At 37.5% G+C, this 16,885-nt stretch overlaps 1 protein-coding gene across 8 annotated transcripts in view; it reads right to left on the bottom strand.

Annotated features, from left to right (window-relative positions):
• Positions 1 to 16,885, bottom strand: part of IRAG1 (inositol 1,4,5-triphosphate receptor associated 1) — a 61,599-nt gene that overhangs the window by 20,453 nt on the left and 24,261 nt on the right. For 4 of the 8 annotated variants that reach the window (XM_085063111.1, XM_085063112.1, XM_085063110.1 and 1 more), the window contains exons 2-10: positions 15,153 to 15,251; positions 14,698 to 14,748; positions 11,530 to 11,616; positions 10,299 to 10,487; positions 5,206 to 5,306; positions 4,010 to 4,080; positions 2,487 to 2,660; positions 913 to 962; positions 412 to 453 (exon numbers count right to left, since the gene is read on the bottom strand). In XM_085063111.1, coding sequence (XP_084919237.1) covers positions 412 to 453; positions 913 to 962; positions 2,487 to 2,660; positions 4,010 to 4,080; positions 5,206 to 5,306; positions 10,299 to 10,367 — 507 coding nt within the window. In that variant the 5' untranslated portion in view covers positions 10,368 to 10,487; positions 11,530 to 11,616; positions 14,698 to 14,748; positions 15,153 to 15,251. The remainder of the gene's footprint in view (positions 1 to 411; positions 454 to 912; positions 963 to 2,486; positions 2,661 to 4,009; positions 4,081 to 5,205; positions 5,307 to 10,298; positions 10,488 to 11,529; positions 11,617 to 14,697; positions 14,749 to 15,152; positions 15,252 to 16,885) is intronic. The other 4 variants (XM_085063113.1, XM_085063114.1, XM_085063117.1 and 1 more) reach the window with 2 other exon arrangements.

Raw genomic sequence — 16,885 nt, 5'->3', positions numbered from 1 at the left:
AGAGTATACTGAATTGGGAATCTCCTCTGAACTTTTGAGTTAACCCCTCCCATTCCAGACCTCATTATAGCAATCCTCCTAAAGCCAAGACCCTCAGCATCCTAATGTAATATAAGGACTAAAACACTGACATACACCAAAATGACTATAGTAGGTATTTCTACTTTACTTATAAAGTTATTTAGTATATTGGTTTTAACTGAGCTACAGCAGGGTGCTTGATAGGATGTAAAGACAGCTACAAGCCCATGGGCCTCCACTACATTTGCAGGTGCTTCACAATTTCTTAGAGCACTGTAATTTTCTTTTCACTCAGTGAACAGTCTTTCAGCATTTTCAGTCCCATCAATAAATAATACGTGTGCTAAGACAAACCAGTAGACTTTGTTCAGCTCTCAATATGAAGCTTACCTCTGCAGTTTGCCTGTCATCCTCTTTCACAATTCTGTTATTCTAGCAAAAAAAGGAAGCAAAAATTGCCTTACAAGGTTATCTTTCACATCTATGCTACAAATGTTAGATACAGATATTAATGGCTGAACTTTGAGTCTCTTAATTTTTACATTGCTTGTCACATTTATTTATGAAATAATTTTAGGGATTGTTTTTTTTAATAGATTGGGATTATATTGGATCTTTTTTTATTTTCTACACTTAACAGATCTTTATGATTTTTCAGCATTTGTTATTTGTTATTGTTATCACATATAACAAATGCTGAAACAAACAAATTTTTGTCTTCAGAGTAAACACTTATTAGTCACTCACTGCACAGAGAAAATATCAGCAATCCCATTTTGGTATATAAAATGGTATTCCAAACACACAATTTTTATCAGGGACTAAAAGGACAGCATATCATAATATAGTACTGTAATAACCAGGTTATTGCACAGACTATGCAGCTCTTACCTGCCCTGGAGATACTGTCTCAAGACTAGTGGTTGTGCATACATCAGACCCTGAAAGATACACACATAATTAGGGCATATCCTGATATTTTGCTCAAGATTTTTACTACTATAGCATTAGCAAACACATATATGTACAGCTCCCCATAATACATTAAGGACAAAAATTCAAATGTCAAAAATACATTAAAAAGGAAAAAAAAAAAAAAAAAAAAATCAAACATACATTACCTGAAACATCATTAAAGCTTCTCAAAATTCTGTTATTGATAACATTTAAAAAATACAATATGTGACCTTGCAACACCACAGGAATAAAAAATGTAATAAAAATATCTATATGCAGAAATATATTTTGTATGTACATGTGGGCTTTATCATATTCAGGAGCAGATGCTTAAATCTGCTCTTCTCAAGAAATACTAAACAAATACATTTTGGTGAGTTCTTGTAAACTAAATCTTGAGCTTGAAAATGGTTGGATTTTATATCTTAGAGGTCTTTTCTACCCTTAATGATTCCATGATCATTTCACCTGGTGGAAGTGGAAGAGTGAGAGAGTTGCTCTGAGATGCTACTCGAGTGAAATGTTAGGACTAAGAGTAGGGGAAACTGCTTCATTACAACAAAGACAAAACCAAAAGAAAATGAAAAGGTAATTTTACACTCTGGGCTTGCACCTTTGGTAATTTTAGAATTCAGATAAGATTAAAACATCAATATCATAGTCATCAGTCATGTGTTTGTCCAGAACCTGGTAAGTCATTTTGATTGCTAGGTTGAACTTGGCAATTAGGAGTTTAGAAAATGTTTCACGTCTCATATTTGTCAAAAATGGATAAATTTCTATTGATGCAGGGAATCCTTGTTCTCCACAGTTTTCTGATACTGTAAGCACTGAGGAGAGGCAGCACAAGAGAAGATTCAGGAGGAATTTAAGAAAAAAAGAGGTGATGTATAGTCGTGGGTTTCTTTTTTCCTCCAGAAAATGTCAGTCCAATTTTAAGACAGAAATTTGTTTGAACTGGCATTTCAAAGCAAAATGAAAGTCCTATTTCATGGTAAAATGGCATTTTGTTCCAGTTTTCAAACTCTACATACAAGGGGGAAAGTAATTTCAATTGACATTCTAGAGCAAAACATTTTATTCTGCTGTGTTTAAGGGAGGATCTGGTCCATTTAGCTTAATTTATGGCTATGTTCAGAATAAGAGTCAGTATAATTGTGTCTGAAGGGAATGTTTTTTCAGCAGTATGAATTTTGCCACTAAAATTTCATTTAAACAATCATCTGTGACCATGTTCCAGTTTTCAATAGAAATCATGCTTTCTTGTTACACTGTTTGCAGTGTGACATTCAGGCACTTTAAAACTTTACACCATTTCACCCTGACACATCTGAGAACATGGATGGGTCATTTCTGTTTTATGTGGAATTGCGAGGAGAAGGGGGATTCTGACCTTCAAATTAACAAAGTGTATCTAAACAGCAGCAGTGCAGACATTACATTAGGTGTTTGCCTTTACAGATATTTGAAATAGAATATAAGATCTGGTTTTCAGGATCTGCCCCTACCTGTGGGTGACTCTGGGAGGCTGCTTCTTGACTTTCTGCCTCTGCGTGTTAGGAACCTCTCACTCACTTTCTTTGCTTCTTCTAACAATTCAAGGTTCTTCTTTTTGTCTTCCTCTGATATTTTGACATCTGGTAGTGGGTCATTTACCAGATCAATCACATGACCGCTGTTGTCTATGTAGAAAATGTCAGAATTAGAGATGTACCTCTCATTTCCATGTATATTGTGGCATGCCAGAGTAACAAGTACAAAACAAACACATAAATTTAGCTTTGAGCTTGAATTTAACGATAATTTATTTTTGTCTGCTCATTTCTAATACTGTTATAACCTCAAGTTTGGAGCAAGTCCTCAAAAACACGGATAATGCACCACAATTAAGTCACTGGGAACAAAAATGCCCTGAATATGTGAAACTGGCTTTTCCAACTGTGTCTCCAATACAGTTATTCTAATTTCTAAATAAAAGTGCCATTAGATCCATCTCAACTAACAGTCATGGCATTTCTGTTGTAGACTGAGCTTTTTTGTGTTCAGTTTTCAAGTTTAAGAACCCACAAACTCACCCAGCATAGATTTATGCACACTAGTTTTAGAAATTAATTTAACACTTCATTAATCTGTGGCTTTCAAATTGGTTGAAAACACTAAACTTTGAGCAACAATTTTTACATTTCTCCAGCCTATGATGAAGCAAAGAAGGCAGTCAGTTGTCAGAAAGGCCCTTTATGTGTGAGTCAGTATAAATGGCTTTTATAAGCTTCTAAAGAACAGCTTGGATGAGGGGGAGGAAAGTCATCAGGTAATATGAGAAAAATATTTTAAAATTTGAAAGACCCATCAGTCTTCAGAAAAGTCAAGGACATAAGTAAGCAGCAAAAACCCAAGGGTTTTTTGTTTGTAGGCGTTGGATTGTTTCTCCATTGGTTTTTGACTGCTTTTTTGGAGGAAGGGAGAAATGCTTTGGCTTTAATTTCCTTAAATTTAGTTCAATTTCACAGATATCAAAAGCCATGCTCACAGATTGAATATTGTAAAGCAATCTATTTTCAGTGAAATATCTGTCTTGGTTTAAACTAATATTTGTGTGTTGGAAGTTTGAGAGACAGACCTTCCATGACAGTTTTCCTGTGCCAGCAAAAGATATTTGCATGGCATTGTAAGTTCTACTTTCCTTGGGCAGTTAAGTTCAAATGTAACAAAACCAGTATTACTGAAATCAGTATTTCACAGTCAACAAGAAATTTTAAGCGTGTGTATATCCAGCCTTCCAAAAATGTTTAGCTAATGCACCAATTAACAACTTTCTGAAGGTAACAATGTTTGTATTTCCCTGAACTGGTCTGCATGCAGTCCACTTACAAACTCATGATCATAATTCAACATGCCAGCAGTATTCCCTGTGCATGCATTACACAGTATGCACAGGCAAAACTGTAGTTAATACAGTCAGACTCTCTATTTAGGTCCTTATTGCATTTCTGAGAAAATATCCTAATTGAAATGAATAATCACTTCTTACCAACAGAAGTCAGTGAGCTTGTTGAATTCCTGGCGGCACGGTTAGAATGTCTCCTGTGAGGACTACGAGGCCTAGAGAGAAAATGAACAAGTAAAAATTATGGAGTATGCCACCAAAAAAAAAGGTCCTAATTGTGTATAAAAAATAATATTAGAAAAAACCCCACTTTGATTAGAAAAGGAAGACAAAAATAATTTATTGCAGTTCCTCTCATCTCCAAACAACTGGAAAATGGAGACTGCAGAAAGAAGGAAAATTGCAGAAGCTGATCTCACAAAGGAGTTCTAAAATCTGCTATTACTACCATCTGCTGTGAACATGATTTCTCAGAAAAACACCCTACATTTCTTTAGACTATTACCATGACTTAAAAATAATACAAGAATAGTATATACCAATTAAAAATAAATTAGTCTTTGTAAATTGTCACTGCTTCTTAAAATAAATTTTATGGCTGAAATAATTCCTTAGGCTCCCACAGTGACATTCCCATGGGATCTTTCTAAATTGCAAACCAGGTAAAATTCTCAAACAACTGCAGAAATGTAAAGGCTGATCCTGCAAATAATTCTGCTTTTAAAGTGCTGCATTGGAATTCTGACTCTGAACTAATCTTGAAGTTTGGAGAAGTACACTTTTAAAAATACAAGCAAATTATAGATTTATGATATATATTTTCTGATATGTTTTTCCCTATATTTAAAGTTTAGCGGGGGGTCAATAAAATTAAAAAGCCCAGGTCAAGAAGTACACTTTATCAGAATAAATATAGTAACCTTAACCCAACTCAAAACTGAATTGCAAATTTTGTCAGCTTCAAACAGGATTACCATTTCTATTCAACAACTTACTTTCACATATGCTTAACCTCAAGGGGGTATTCTTGTCCCATCTATGTGAACAGGCCCAAAACTGCTTCAAAACTCATCGGATTACAGTATTCAAACTACACATTTAACTTGTCCAGCTCAATGAGTTGGGTTGTCAAGTTCAGTATTACATGTGACTCTTTTTAATCTCCATTATATTCCTGTTCCCCCACCCTGCATCCCAAATTCCATCCTCAAAATGCAAAAACAGTATGACCAAATCACAGAGATACAGCAATATTTTCATACAATATGCACTTCAGAGAAATCTGTTAGAAACACAGCACTTCAAATTTATGGATGGATTGGTAATGTATTATATAGTACCTGTTAACCAGATTTTTATCAATTTCTACATCTGGCGTAACAGCATTCTCTGGAAGAACAATAGAAGGTGTGCTGCATGTTGTCCCTTCAACAGTAGTGTCCTGAATGGTTTGTGACAAATATAAAAATATAGTTAAACAGAAATTCAAACCACTGAACATTGACTCTCTATGTGGAAAATAATGTGTATTGCTCAATTTACCTAAAAGAGAAAATGACTGAAATTAGAGAGAATTAGTTCTAATTTGACAAAACAAACATGAATAGAGGCCAATACTTAAATTACTCCAAAGAGATAATAGAGACCTGGAATATCTGTTTTCTCAAAGAAGTTTAATGCATGCAAGCTAAATTCAACAAGCATGGAGCCACTGAGAAAGCTTTAAAGAGGCAGACACTCTGGTTTTTCACACAGCAAACCATTCCTCTACTGAAGTACATGTACAAGAGTGAATTCAGTGAATTTATGAGCTGAATGTAAGTGTGAAAAGCAGCTCTGTATAAAAGGGCTAAATTAAGCACACAAACCCTCCAAATGATACTACTGTACTGTGTACTGAAAGCTTGAACAAACACAGTATTAAGTGTACACATGATACCAAACCCCCCAGAAAATAATTTAAAGTTCTCTTGTTAAGAGCTCCATATGGTTTTCTCTCAAATTACTTGGAAATATATTTTTTAAAAATATCATTTCAATTTTTAGTAAAATATAATTTCTAAGGGATAAAATAAACTGGCAAGCTGGCACTGATATTAATGTGTGCATGCCTGCTTAAAAAATATGAATCCCTGCCCCAAGAACTTAATCCCACTCTTTCTGCATAATGATGTCATTCAGCTGAAGAAAAGGAATCAGTTTCCTGTGAGATATCACAAGTGGAGATACATCAAGTTGGCATAAAGTACTGTGGATTTCTCACATGTGGTAAGAAAATGATTACTTCTACCCCAAATGCTGTGCTAAGATTAAAACCAAAAAACAGCTGGAGGGAAAGCTTCCCAGCAGTGGCAGTGGACTGCCATCAATCAACTTGTGAAATTTAAAGAATAATTTGCAAATTCTCAAATCCTAATTGATTCTGCTAGGTACTAGTATATACAAGTGTTTTCTTTCAGTTTGTTATTAGGAGTTTACATTTTTCTTGAAACTACATTCCAAAGTTTCACAAGAAATTTGTAAGGCAAGTAAGAAAAAGCTGTCGCAATATCACTAATGTAGGTGTTTATGGAATGAAGCCTGCAATAAGCCACAGTTTAGCAAGTCAATTTTAGACTCTGGAAGTGTTCAAGGCCAGGCTGGGTGGAGCTCTGAGCCACCTGGGCTAGTGGAAGGCATTCCTGTCCATAGCAGGGCAGTTGGAACTGGATGATCTTTAAGGTCCTTTCTATCCAAAATCATTCCATTCTATCCCCTAAGGAAGCTGACATTTGACTGCTAATGTCTATCATTTACCATACAACTCCTTGCAACATCTCTCCCAGTGCTGCATTTTATTCTTGCTGAAATAATGTATTTACTGATCAATTCACAGGACTCTAGAAGTACTTGGGAAATGGTATAATATTAAAATACATAGCATAACCCTTCTGCCTCTCAAAGGCAATGAAATATGCCTTCATTAGGACCCCTGATATAGGATTCTTGATTCTACTGTAAATAGCTTTTTTTTTTTACTAAAAATATTTCTTGCAGCTCCACACTTCTATACTCATAATTCTCATATGAAGTTCCTTGGCAAGTTCACCTTGTCAGTCACAGGAGAGCAGGATGGGGAACATGCCAAGAAAACACTGTGAAGACTGAAATTCAAGAAAAATATCCTTGTAATTCTGAAAATGTTAGCATCCCAAAGAATATGTGATTAAAGTGCACAAGTGACATTTTATAAGAATAGCCTGAAAGAAATTTTAAATAATATTCTTGAAAATGTTAAAAAATAACTATATTTTATCAATGACAGAACTTCAGGTTTTGTCCTGCTTGTAGGGCAAATCAGCTGCACACACATGCACAATGTTTATATTAATCTCATGACTGCCAAAAAGCAAAAACTTTTGAATGATGTAACATCAGCCTTGAAGTCACTCAAGCCCATTTTAGGACTCTAAAAACAGCTCATTAAAAAGAAAAAAAAAAAAAAAAAAAAAGAGGCTGCAGCCAAGGCTAATTCAGGTCAGGTAGAAAACATTAATCCTGGTCAGCAGCTCTAGGACTTCAGCATCTACACAAGTGAAACCTCATGGCCCCTGTTGTCCAAACCTACATTGTCCAGGAGAGGGGCAGGAAGAGCCAGACAGGAAGCTCTTTGTGGGGCCAGCTGGCTCCAATCAAAAGGAATTGTTATCCTCTGAGGAGAGTCAGGCTGCTCCACACAGGTCTTGGAAGAGAAGCTTTAACAGGAAGCTTAAGCTGCCTCACAGTCATCCAACTGCACAAAGATGACACACAAGGTTTCCATCACCCTTCCCCTGTGTGCTTTAACTGTGCTCCCTTGGTAGCTTCCAGACCTGCCTGCACCTCAGCTATTCCCAAGAGCTGCCTTGTCTCCTACTACCAGTGTTTCCTGCTACCCAAGCCTTTGCTTCCTTTTTGTCCCAAGCTCCCGCCCCCCAAAAATGCAGGGTAAAACTGACTCCACCTGCATGGCTCAGGTGGGAACTGCTCCACAAGGGTGACCAGGAGCCATCTAGACTTGCAGGGATGTGTGTGCAAGGCTGAGAGGGTGGAACAGGCAGTTTGGTCCATAACAGAATAGCCAAGAGGTTCAGGGATTCTCAGGGTGGAGATAGAACCTGCAGACATGCTGGCTGTTAAATTCCACCAGGCCCTCACTGAGCATACAGAGAATGTGCTTTTGGAAGTTTTATAATCCAGCCAAATTTGGGTGGATTTTTACATTTGGGGGGGACGGGTGGAAACACAAAATTGCTCTGCTGAAAGACCTTCCATGTCAGACAGTCAGATGACAGAACTTTACTGTATAACACCAGAATTCTTTAAGCTCTGGGGGAAAAAAATAAAAAAGGGAAAAGAAAAACCTCTGTCACCTGGCCTTGTTCTTAGATATTAATTAAAAGTCTGGACTGAACTTCAGAAAAACATAGGCTGCTCTAAGAAATACCAAAATGGAAACCCACATTTGTTTTTTCAAAATGAATTTGACACATAGAACCTAGGTCTTCCCATCTTGTAAAAGGTGCTTGAAGCATGCAGAAAGCTACATGTGGTGTAAGGTACATTTTCTTTTTGTTACAATTGTTTTGCAATCTGTGTGCATTTGGGCATCCAGGGAAAAGGTGGGGAAGAATTTTCTGAAACACAATGAGGAAATTAGTAGACACCAGGCAGCATTTTGAAGAGACGAGATTCCAGACTTAGAAAATGTTGAATGGCAGAAAACAAATCCCTCACTTGTTAGTTCCTTCTGATGCCCTCTCCTTGCTTTCAAATCCTTATCTCACAATAAGCTGTTTCACTCAAACACTACTATGACTATGCTGTAGAATTTGGTGTGCACTTGGTAGTGCACTTGTAGAACTTGGTAGTGACTACGTTGTAGAACTTGGTCTGCAGGAAGAGCCAAGAGTGACAATAGCTATGAAAAAGATCAAATTTACACAACATTGGCTAGTGGCAAACCTTAAGTATGCTTATGAGCAGTGTGTTGGTTAAAATCCCATCACTGCTACTTTGTGCCTAAAAATAACCATTTATCTAAAATAAAGAATTTTGCAGAGTGAACTGGTTCATGAACTATCCCATTACCACACTTCATTTAAGATCTGCCTCTAAAAGGGCTGGAAAATGTATTTAAAAACCTAATGTTTTTAGATTAGGTGGCTGGAAATCTTAATTTCTCCCATTTGATAAGCACATTTAGAATTAGAATCACTGATGTCTGCTAGATTTTCATCTTTTTCCTCTTTGGGTGTGTTTTAAACAGCAAGCCTTTTGTACTAAAATACTTTTCACGTAGGTGAGTTTAAAAGCCCCAGCAAAATCTTCTTGACCTAATATATGTTATCAGATGGTAGTCTTGATGAACTGGGGTGTTCTACAACACCCAACTGGCGTATTTATCTAAAAGCAGGAAATTAACACTCAGCACCATGTGCAATTTAGATGGAAGGCATGACAAATCAGTGCAGAGCTCACTGCTGACAATATTTTCCAACAATGCTAAAGTAGCGGATGTTTTGACCTGAAGTGTGGAATGCAGTGGCCTCAAATCCACTAACAGTGTTACATCTTTAACCAAGGATGTGCCAGACTATAAATCCTCTTTCTTTATACCACTTTGCATAAAAATGAAGATTTGGCTAACCTGTAATTTCTTAATCACAGTAAGGTTCTTTACTTCAGCTAAGCTAACACTTAAAAAAAAATCCAACCCCAGTTTATTAAAATATAAAGTTACTTTTTATCTGTGGTATAGATTATTGAAAAGGGGGAAGACCCATCTCTTGTTGACTTTTTATATTTATCTGGAAAGAAAAGATGTAAACAGATGTAGATGGCCATACAAATTTGAGGTGAACTGATGAATATGCCTGGGGAGCACCCACCTGCTCTCTGTATAGTTCCAGTGTATGTTCAGCTACTGCTGTGGCAAATAAAGCACCAGAAAAGGCTACAAACCAAAAAAAGCCCATTTCTATCTTTCACACACACAAGAATCGCATAACATCTTCTATATCTGGAAAAGCAACACCAGTTGTTCCAAGGCTACTGTGAAGTACAAGCCTAAATACTGTTCTCAAAGTCTGAAGTTTTCTTTAATAACATCAGAAAGGACATTTTTGGACAGCTTTGATATATGTCTATCTTTTCTGAACCATTTATAAGCCTCTAGATCAAAATGATAAACATCTGCTTGAGCAACTTATGTTCTCATCCCTTAGGCTATAAAATATTTGAGGAACTCTAAGAATATCAACTGCAGGATCATTCATAGCTTCATCAATTAAGCAAAACACCCATATACAGACCAACAAATTGACTTTATTTTATAAACCCCTAAGTATACACAAACAGGTTTCAGCCTCAGGTTTCCAGCAAGTGTCAGAAAACACTTTGTAAGAGAGCTTACTTTGGCTGGAGGAGAACTGCTGTGCTGTGCCTCTTTTGCTTGTCCCTTGTCTTCAGGGAAGGTTGGCATGGTGGGCAGCGTGAAGCACGTGGAGCTGCAATGTGGACTAAGAGGACCATGCACTGCTGGCAGTATCTGTTTCAAGTTAGCCTGAAGGCATAAGCGCTGGGAGGCCTCGTGATCTGCAGGCTGGGTTAGATGCCAAAAATACAAATCAAATCCATTTAAAACTCTATGCTCAAAAACTGAGATCACTTTACAATAACAAACAGTATTAAGTTTTAATATTAAAAATTCTACCTTGTGTTTTATTAACTAAAACTTTCAAGGTCAAGTATAACTTAGCAAATGCATTCAAAAGAGACAACCTTCCATTCTTGTTGCTATTTCCATCTCTTTCCTCCATTTTACAGATTTAAATTTTGTCACTATAATGTGACCTAACTACCTTCTCTAGATATCTCTAGGAAGTAAACAGCATCCTGGATATCACAGAACAACAGAATGGTTCAGGCTGGAAGGGACCACAGGGGTTATCTGGTCCAACCTCCCTGCTCAAGCAGGGTGACCCCAGAGCACATGGAACACAATTGCATCCAGAAAGTTCTTGAGTATCTCTGGTGAGGGAGACTCCACACCCTCTCTGGGCAGCCTGTTCCAGTGCTCAGTCACTGCACAGGGAAGAAATTCTTCCTCATATCCAGGCGGAACTTGCTGTGCATCAGTTTCTGCCCCTTGCCTCTTGTCCTGTTGCTCAGCACCATCAACAGAGCCTGGATCCATCCTCTGACATCTCCCTTCAGACACTGACAGGCACTGATGAGGTCCTTTCTTGGTCATCTGTTCCATAATATGCCTTTTATTAACTAATAGTCTTAATGTTACAGAGCATGATCTCAGATCTCAGAGGACCAAAACTGAAACCCCATAGGGTGGCACTCTTCCTTTGAGCAAGAGCCAGGCCTAAGTGAATTGTGCAAAGACTTGGTGTACCTCTGCACAGGAAAACAGGGTGCAAGACACTTCTGAAGCAACACAGAAGAAATGCCCAAAGAGGGAAAAAAAAAATCACTACCTATTAGCTGAGAAACTTCTTGTTATTAGTATGACAGGGAGGCACTGCATTCACGAGGATACCATCAGTATGAAAGCCTGTACCAAAGTCTGAGGATGAGCAGTGCAAAGCACAAATCAGTCCTTAGAGTGGCAGCAGATGGATTGCAATACTTACTGTGACACCTGCCCAGGAATCAGGGAACTGTCCTCATCTATACATCAGCATTCTCATCAATACACCACTGCAATCCCCTGGTGGTGCCTGCAGGTGACACAAAGCATGGTTATCTCAGACCACCTTGGGAACTAGGGACTGCTGCCTGCTGCACTGTAAATTAACCTTCTACAGTTTTCCCTTCCATTTCAGGGTGGGCAAAGAAATGTATTCAGGGACATGTCTGTGTATTGAGGTTGCCAATTACATGTGCCAAAATACATCTGTTGCTTTAAAAAAAAAAGCAGAAAGAAAAAAGAAGCACAACCATTCACAGGAAATACTGACGCAGTCTCAGTAGTGACAAGTGCTTCACCTCAGCTCTCACAGAAAAAAAAAATCTGTGTTGTAAAACCTACATAATGTGTGAAAACTTTAGAGTACAGAGGCAGCTAAGGCCCGTGCTTTCATTAGGTTTATTTCACATTATGTTGGAAACTTAATTTTCTCTTTCACTAGAAGAGGAATACAAGGCCATCTCACATGAAGTTTCATGTTGAACTAATAGACTGTAAAAATGATCCCACACAAGTACATGAGTGCTCAGGAAAAAGTAATTATTTCATTGCATTTGATAACCACTCTGCAAAAGATGCAGCATATGTGACACCATTATGAAGACCAAGATACAAACTCTTTGTGAACAGTGGACAGAAAGATTTTTTTGAGCAGTGTATGCTATAGGGACAGCATGTTTCAAACTTTTCTGGACAGTCTGAACCTGTCACAGGTGATTTTCTAGCTCTACTGAAGGAAGGGGAAGTTCATGTTTGTATCATGATTTTACCCACCTCCAACTTCAAATAAGAGTAGAGGAAACTTTCTACAAATAAAAAGCTTTAAAAATGTTTATTAAGGCAAAACATATTTAAGGTTCCTAATATGATGGAAAATGGGCATTTATGGTTACATATATTTTAATAAACCCACAGAGACAGACAGATAGCAGCAGCACTGAACATCTGTGTGTTTTGACAATTTAGTATTTTTGTATCAAAGAACAGCTACCAACTATTAGCAACACATGAAGATGAGATGGAAGAATGGTAACTAAAAAAAGTGACACAGACCTGTTTTTCATCTCTGCAACAAAATCCTGGCATCCTATGCAATTTTTGAGTTTGCAAGAATGAAAATTCAAATAAAAAACAAAACAACAACAAAAACCCCAAACAAACAAACAAACAAAAAATAAAACAAAAACAACCCAGAAAAAGGGGAGAAAATATATAAATCTGACTGTTTATCTAATCCCTCTTACTGTTTGCCTTATGAATTTATTATGGTTCTGATACATTCAACCCAACAGAATGCTGGGCCTGAAAAATCAGGAATGTTTCGAGTCATGGCCAAAGCATGTTTGCAGTCCTACATGAAACTGTACAAGCTATTGCACCAAAGTGGTTTATTCCCAGTCTTAGCTGAGTTCTTAGTACATACTAAACTTAAAAAAGTTATGCAAGTTATCTTGAAACAAGAAAGAACTATTAAGTGCATCAAGTTGCAGCTCATTTTTCAGATTTAAAAACGCAAAATTCTTTAAAACAAAAAGAAATAAATCAGCAAGCTTGTCTAAGAATAGAAAGGGACAAATCCTGAGCTGTGTTGTCCTAGAGATGCAGCACAGAAAGTACAGCCAAGGCAGAACGGAGGGCAGAAAGATGAATTTGCACCACCTTAACAACCCCCAGATTTGGAGTGGACTGAGTTCAGGCTGCCTCTGACACAATTAGAACCCTACTCTGATTTCCTTACAGAGCTATCCTGCAAAGAGGAATAAACTTCAAATCTCTGTGCTGATCTGTAGGAAAATTTCTTGTTCTGACTTTCCATTTTTTCCTAATACCACTCCAGAAAACCCCAGTGCTGAGGACCATACTGGAGCAGTGAAAGCTTGCACATAATTACTCATATTCTCAAGCTTCTTAAAACAAACACCATCTTTGCACACCTTGACTGCAATGCTGCAGTCCAGTACACTGCCAAAGTGAGGGCCACCAAATACTGGTATTTCAGTATAAGGATGTAGTTCAATTAATAAACAATAGGATTTACAACTCCCAGATAATTAATTTTCTGTCTAAAAGCTTAGTTTTACCCTGTGCAATGTTCTTAAAATCAGTAATCTAGGTTTTTAAAAGACTTTATGCTTACCCAGCACAAACGGCACACATTGCAAATGCAAATGGATATAACCATGCTCTGCAAGGAATTCTGCCATTTTCTGATCAATGACTGCCTTCTGATACTGCTAGAAAAAGGCAAAGGTTTAGAAATGATGGAACCTTAAGATATTAGTGAATAAATGCTCTTCCATCACTGCTGAAGTGACTGTATGCCCCTTCAGTTAGGCAATGAAAACAGCCCCAGTAAATGTCAGAGAGAGTCAAAATATATAGAAACAGGGGGCTTTGTGAGAACACTCTACAAGAATTAGAGGAGCTTATCTGCATATCAGAAATGTAGATGGAACGTAAAGAAATGTCCTTGGAAAATTTTTGTCACTGCAAGGTACATTTTTTCTTTTTCAGCAGAGCATTACGGAAGAGTGCGGCTTTGGAGCTTACAGAAATTCACAGCTCTCTTTACAAAGCCAGCTGACAGCCTTACTGAACACTGAGCTAGAGTGTGGAGAGCAGGACTAGCCTGGTTCTAAGCATGGCTCACCTGCCAGCTGGATAGCCTTTGCCATCATGCTGCCATTAGCTTTGACAGCCTCACCTCCTTTCTACAAGCACAAGCATAAGCACGTGTGAGTCAAAGGAGGAAATGATATGTTAACGATATATGCAATACAGTGAAGTACCAACTTAAACACCTGTAATTATTGGCCCTGAAGACACTGAAAGGAGAGAGAAAAAAATACACCTGCACTTTAAAAACAGCCAAGGTGCATGAGTACATATTAGCATCCTAGGCACTGAGATAATTTCAAGATCCTGTTATTTCTTTTTTTTTTTCCATTGATCAAGCTCTGTTTGGCCTGCCTCTATCTCATCAAAGGATGTCATTACATTATTGTAGTGTTTTATCAAAATAAATGATCTCCCCCAAAACTCCATTCTTTCAGAAATAGCAAGAGCTTCAAAATTATCTTTTAAAATTAAATACTTGTTGAGATTAACTCACATGTCATAGGTAAAGTGGATGTGGATGAAGATCTACTTGAGCCTTTTGTACCTACAAAATGAGTTAAAAAAACACAAACAAATTACCTATCCTATTCACCAAATTCTGCTCATTCCCACACTCATATGAGACAACCTAAAGAAAAAAGTAAGAAAAGGAAATAAAAGAGAGGATGGAGTGCTTTGTAACATTTTGGTCTGTTATTATAAACTTACTGCTTAAAATAGTTAGGAAAAAAATGATCCCCTGAGCTCAAATTTGTAGTCAGATATAGATCAGTGAATGCAGAGAACTTTCTTTTACCACTGTGTAGGCTTAGAGTACAATCTCCAGGAAATGGAGATCTGGGAGCTCTTCCATAAAAGGGAAAAGTATTTAGAGGCCCTTGGCTTTCAGTGTGTTCTCTCTGCAACTCATTTTACCATAGTAGAGAAAGTTAAGTATAATCAGTTAACTTACCCTGAGTCACAGCTGAGTCTGTGTGTCAGCAATGGCTCACAGAAAGGTGCTTTACTCTCTCTCCACGGACAGCTTGGCACTTGACCCCAGATGCTCTGTCATGTTATGACAAGGGTACACAAAAAAGAGCAGAAATAAACAGTTAAGAAAGCATTTTATTAATATTTCTTGACCTCGTGCTGCCTGTGGTCAAGTCAAGCGACTCTCATTTGTCAACAACGGGAGTTGCTTGCTCATGGATGCAGCTGCACTGCCCAATTCTGAGTGGCTTTTTGTACCTTTTTTCTTTGTTGCCTTGCAAAGTGGTTGTGATACATCACCTCCTTAGAAAGGTATCTTTTTGCACTCCTTTTCTATAGCTGTAAAGACATATGGAATTCATGCAACATTTTGAATTAGGTTTTGCAGCTTTTGAAGTACTTAAAACCCAGTAAACTTCCTTCAAACAAAGTCTGAGTAAATTTATCAGGGTGTTTCTCTTGTGTTTTTACCACAGAAGTGTTTTCAAAGACAAAGTATGATTACAGCTTAAGGTACATAGTTTGTTGGCATAGATTAGCTATCCCCAAAAATGTTAAAAACCCAAAACCACAACACAACAAACAAAGCCCCTAAAACCAGATATGGAGTATCTTAATAGGAACACTTTAATATTTTGCATAAGGACTCTAAGATCTTTGTATCATAGGAACATTCACTGGGAAAAGGAAAAAAAAACCCAACAGAATGACTCATGTACATTCTTGCCCTATGTGACAAAAGGTACTGCATGGAAATTGGAAGACATTTGCTTTATTGTCTGCAACACAGGAAAAAAATTGACTAGTAGTTTCCTACTGCATCTCATTTTTATGACTAAAGAGTGGTTTTTCAGGTTAAATACTCAAGTTTGCAAGGTATTAAGATCCTGCTTCAGGGAGTTCATTGAACCACACAGTCAGAGCCCAAGGACTAATATAAGGCACCTCTGTGATAACTTTAATGATCTGAGTCCTACCCACTCTAACATCCATGCAACTGTACAGGGTAAAGCCTGGAAGACAAACTGGTGTTCCTGTTCATAGGATACAGAACAATTCCACTGGGGCATGCAAAGTGTACACGCAACCAATGTGTGAATTCAAAGGATCTTCTCATTCTGAGGTTAATTCCTGAGTGACTTCATTAATACTTCTTGACAATCAGAACACTTCCAGGTTGCAGCCTCAGAGACAAGGGATAAATGTGAATAATTGTGTCACAAAAATATTTTAAAGGAAGAAACTAGCAAAAGCTGAAGGAAAATACAGCTTCAAAAACCTTCTCTCAAACTCAGTGGGTACAGACTTCCTTGGGACTACAAGCTACACATGTAAAACTTGATTTACAGATCAGCGTGACAGGAAAAATCTCCTTTTCTGCTTCCTGTTTTCCTCATGGCTCAGGAACACATAAAACTGGATGGTTTTCAATAATCTGCTTCAATGAGAGAAAGGAAAAGTTAGGTCAGGCAGAAAGTAAAATGTTTTGATGCATGTCCAGCCTGACATGCATCCTGGGAGCACCCAGGAGAATATCTCCAGTAATGGGTAAATTATGACACTATTGAGAATGAAAACCAAAATGTTTGGGGGTGAAAGGTGATGCTGGTCCATAATCAACAAGACCAACATGGCATTTGGTTTGGTTATGTATTAAAAATTTTCAAAGAGTTCAAACAAATCTGAAAATTAACTACCAAATAGTTTTG

Source organism: Lichenostomus cassidix, chromosome 5 (genome assembly GCF_008360975.1).
Source record: "Lichenostomus cassidix isolate B80296 chromosome 5, HeHo_3.0, whole genome shotgun sequence".
Lineage (NCBI taxonomy): Eukaryota > Metazoa > Chordata > Aves > Passeriformes > Meliphagidae > Lichenostomus > Lichenostomus cassidix.
This window is presented reverse-complemented; position numbering and strand designations above follow the sequence as displayed.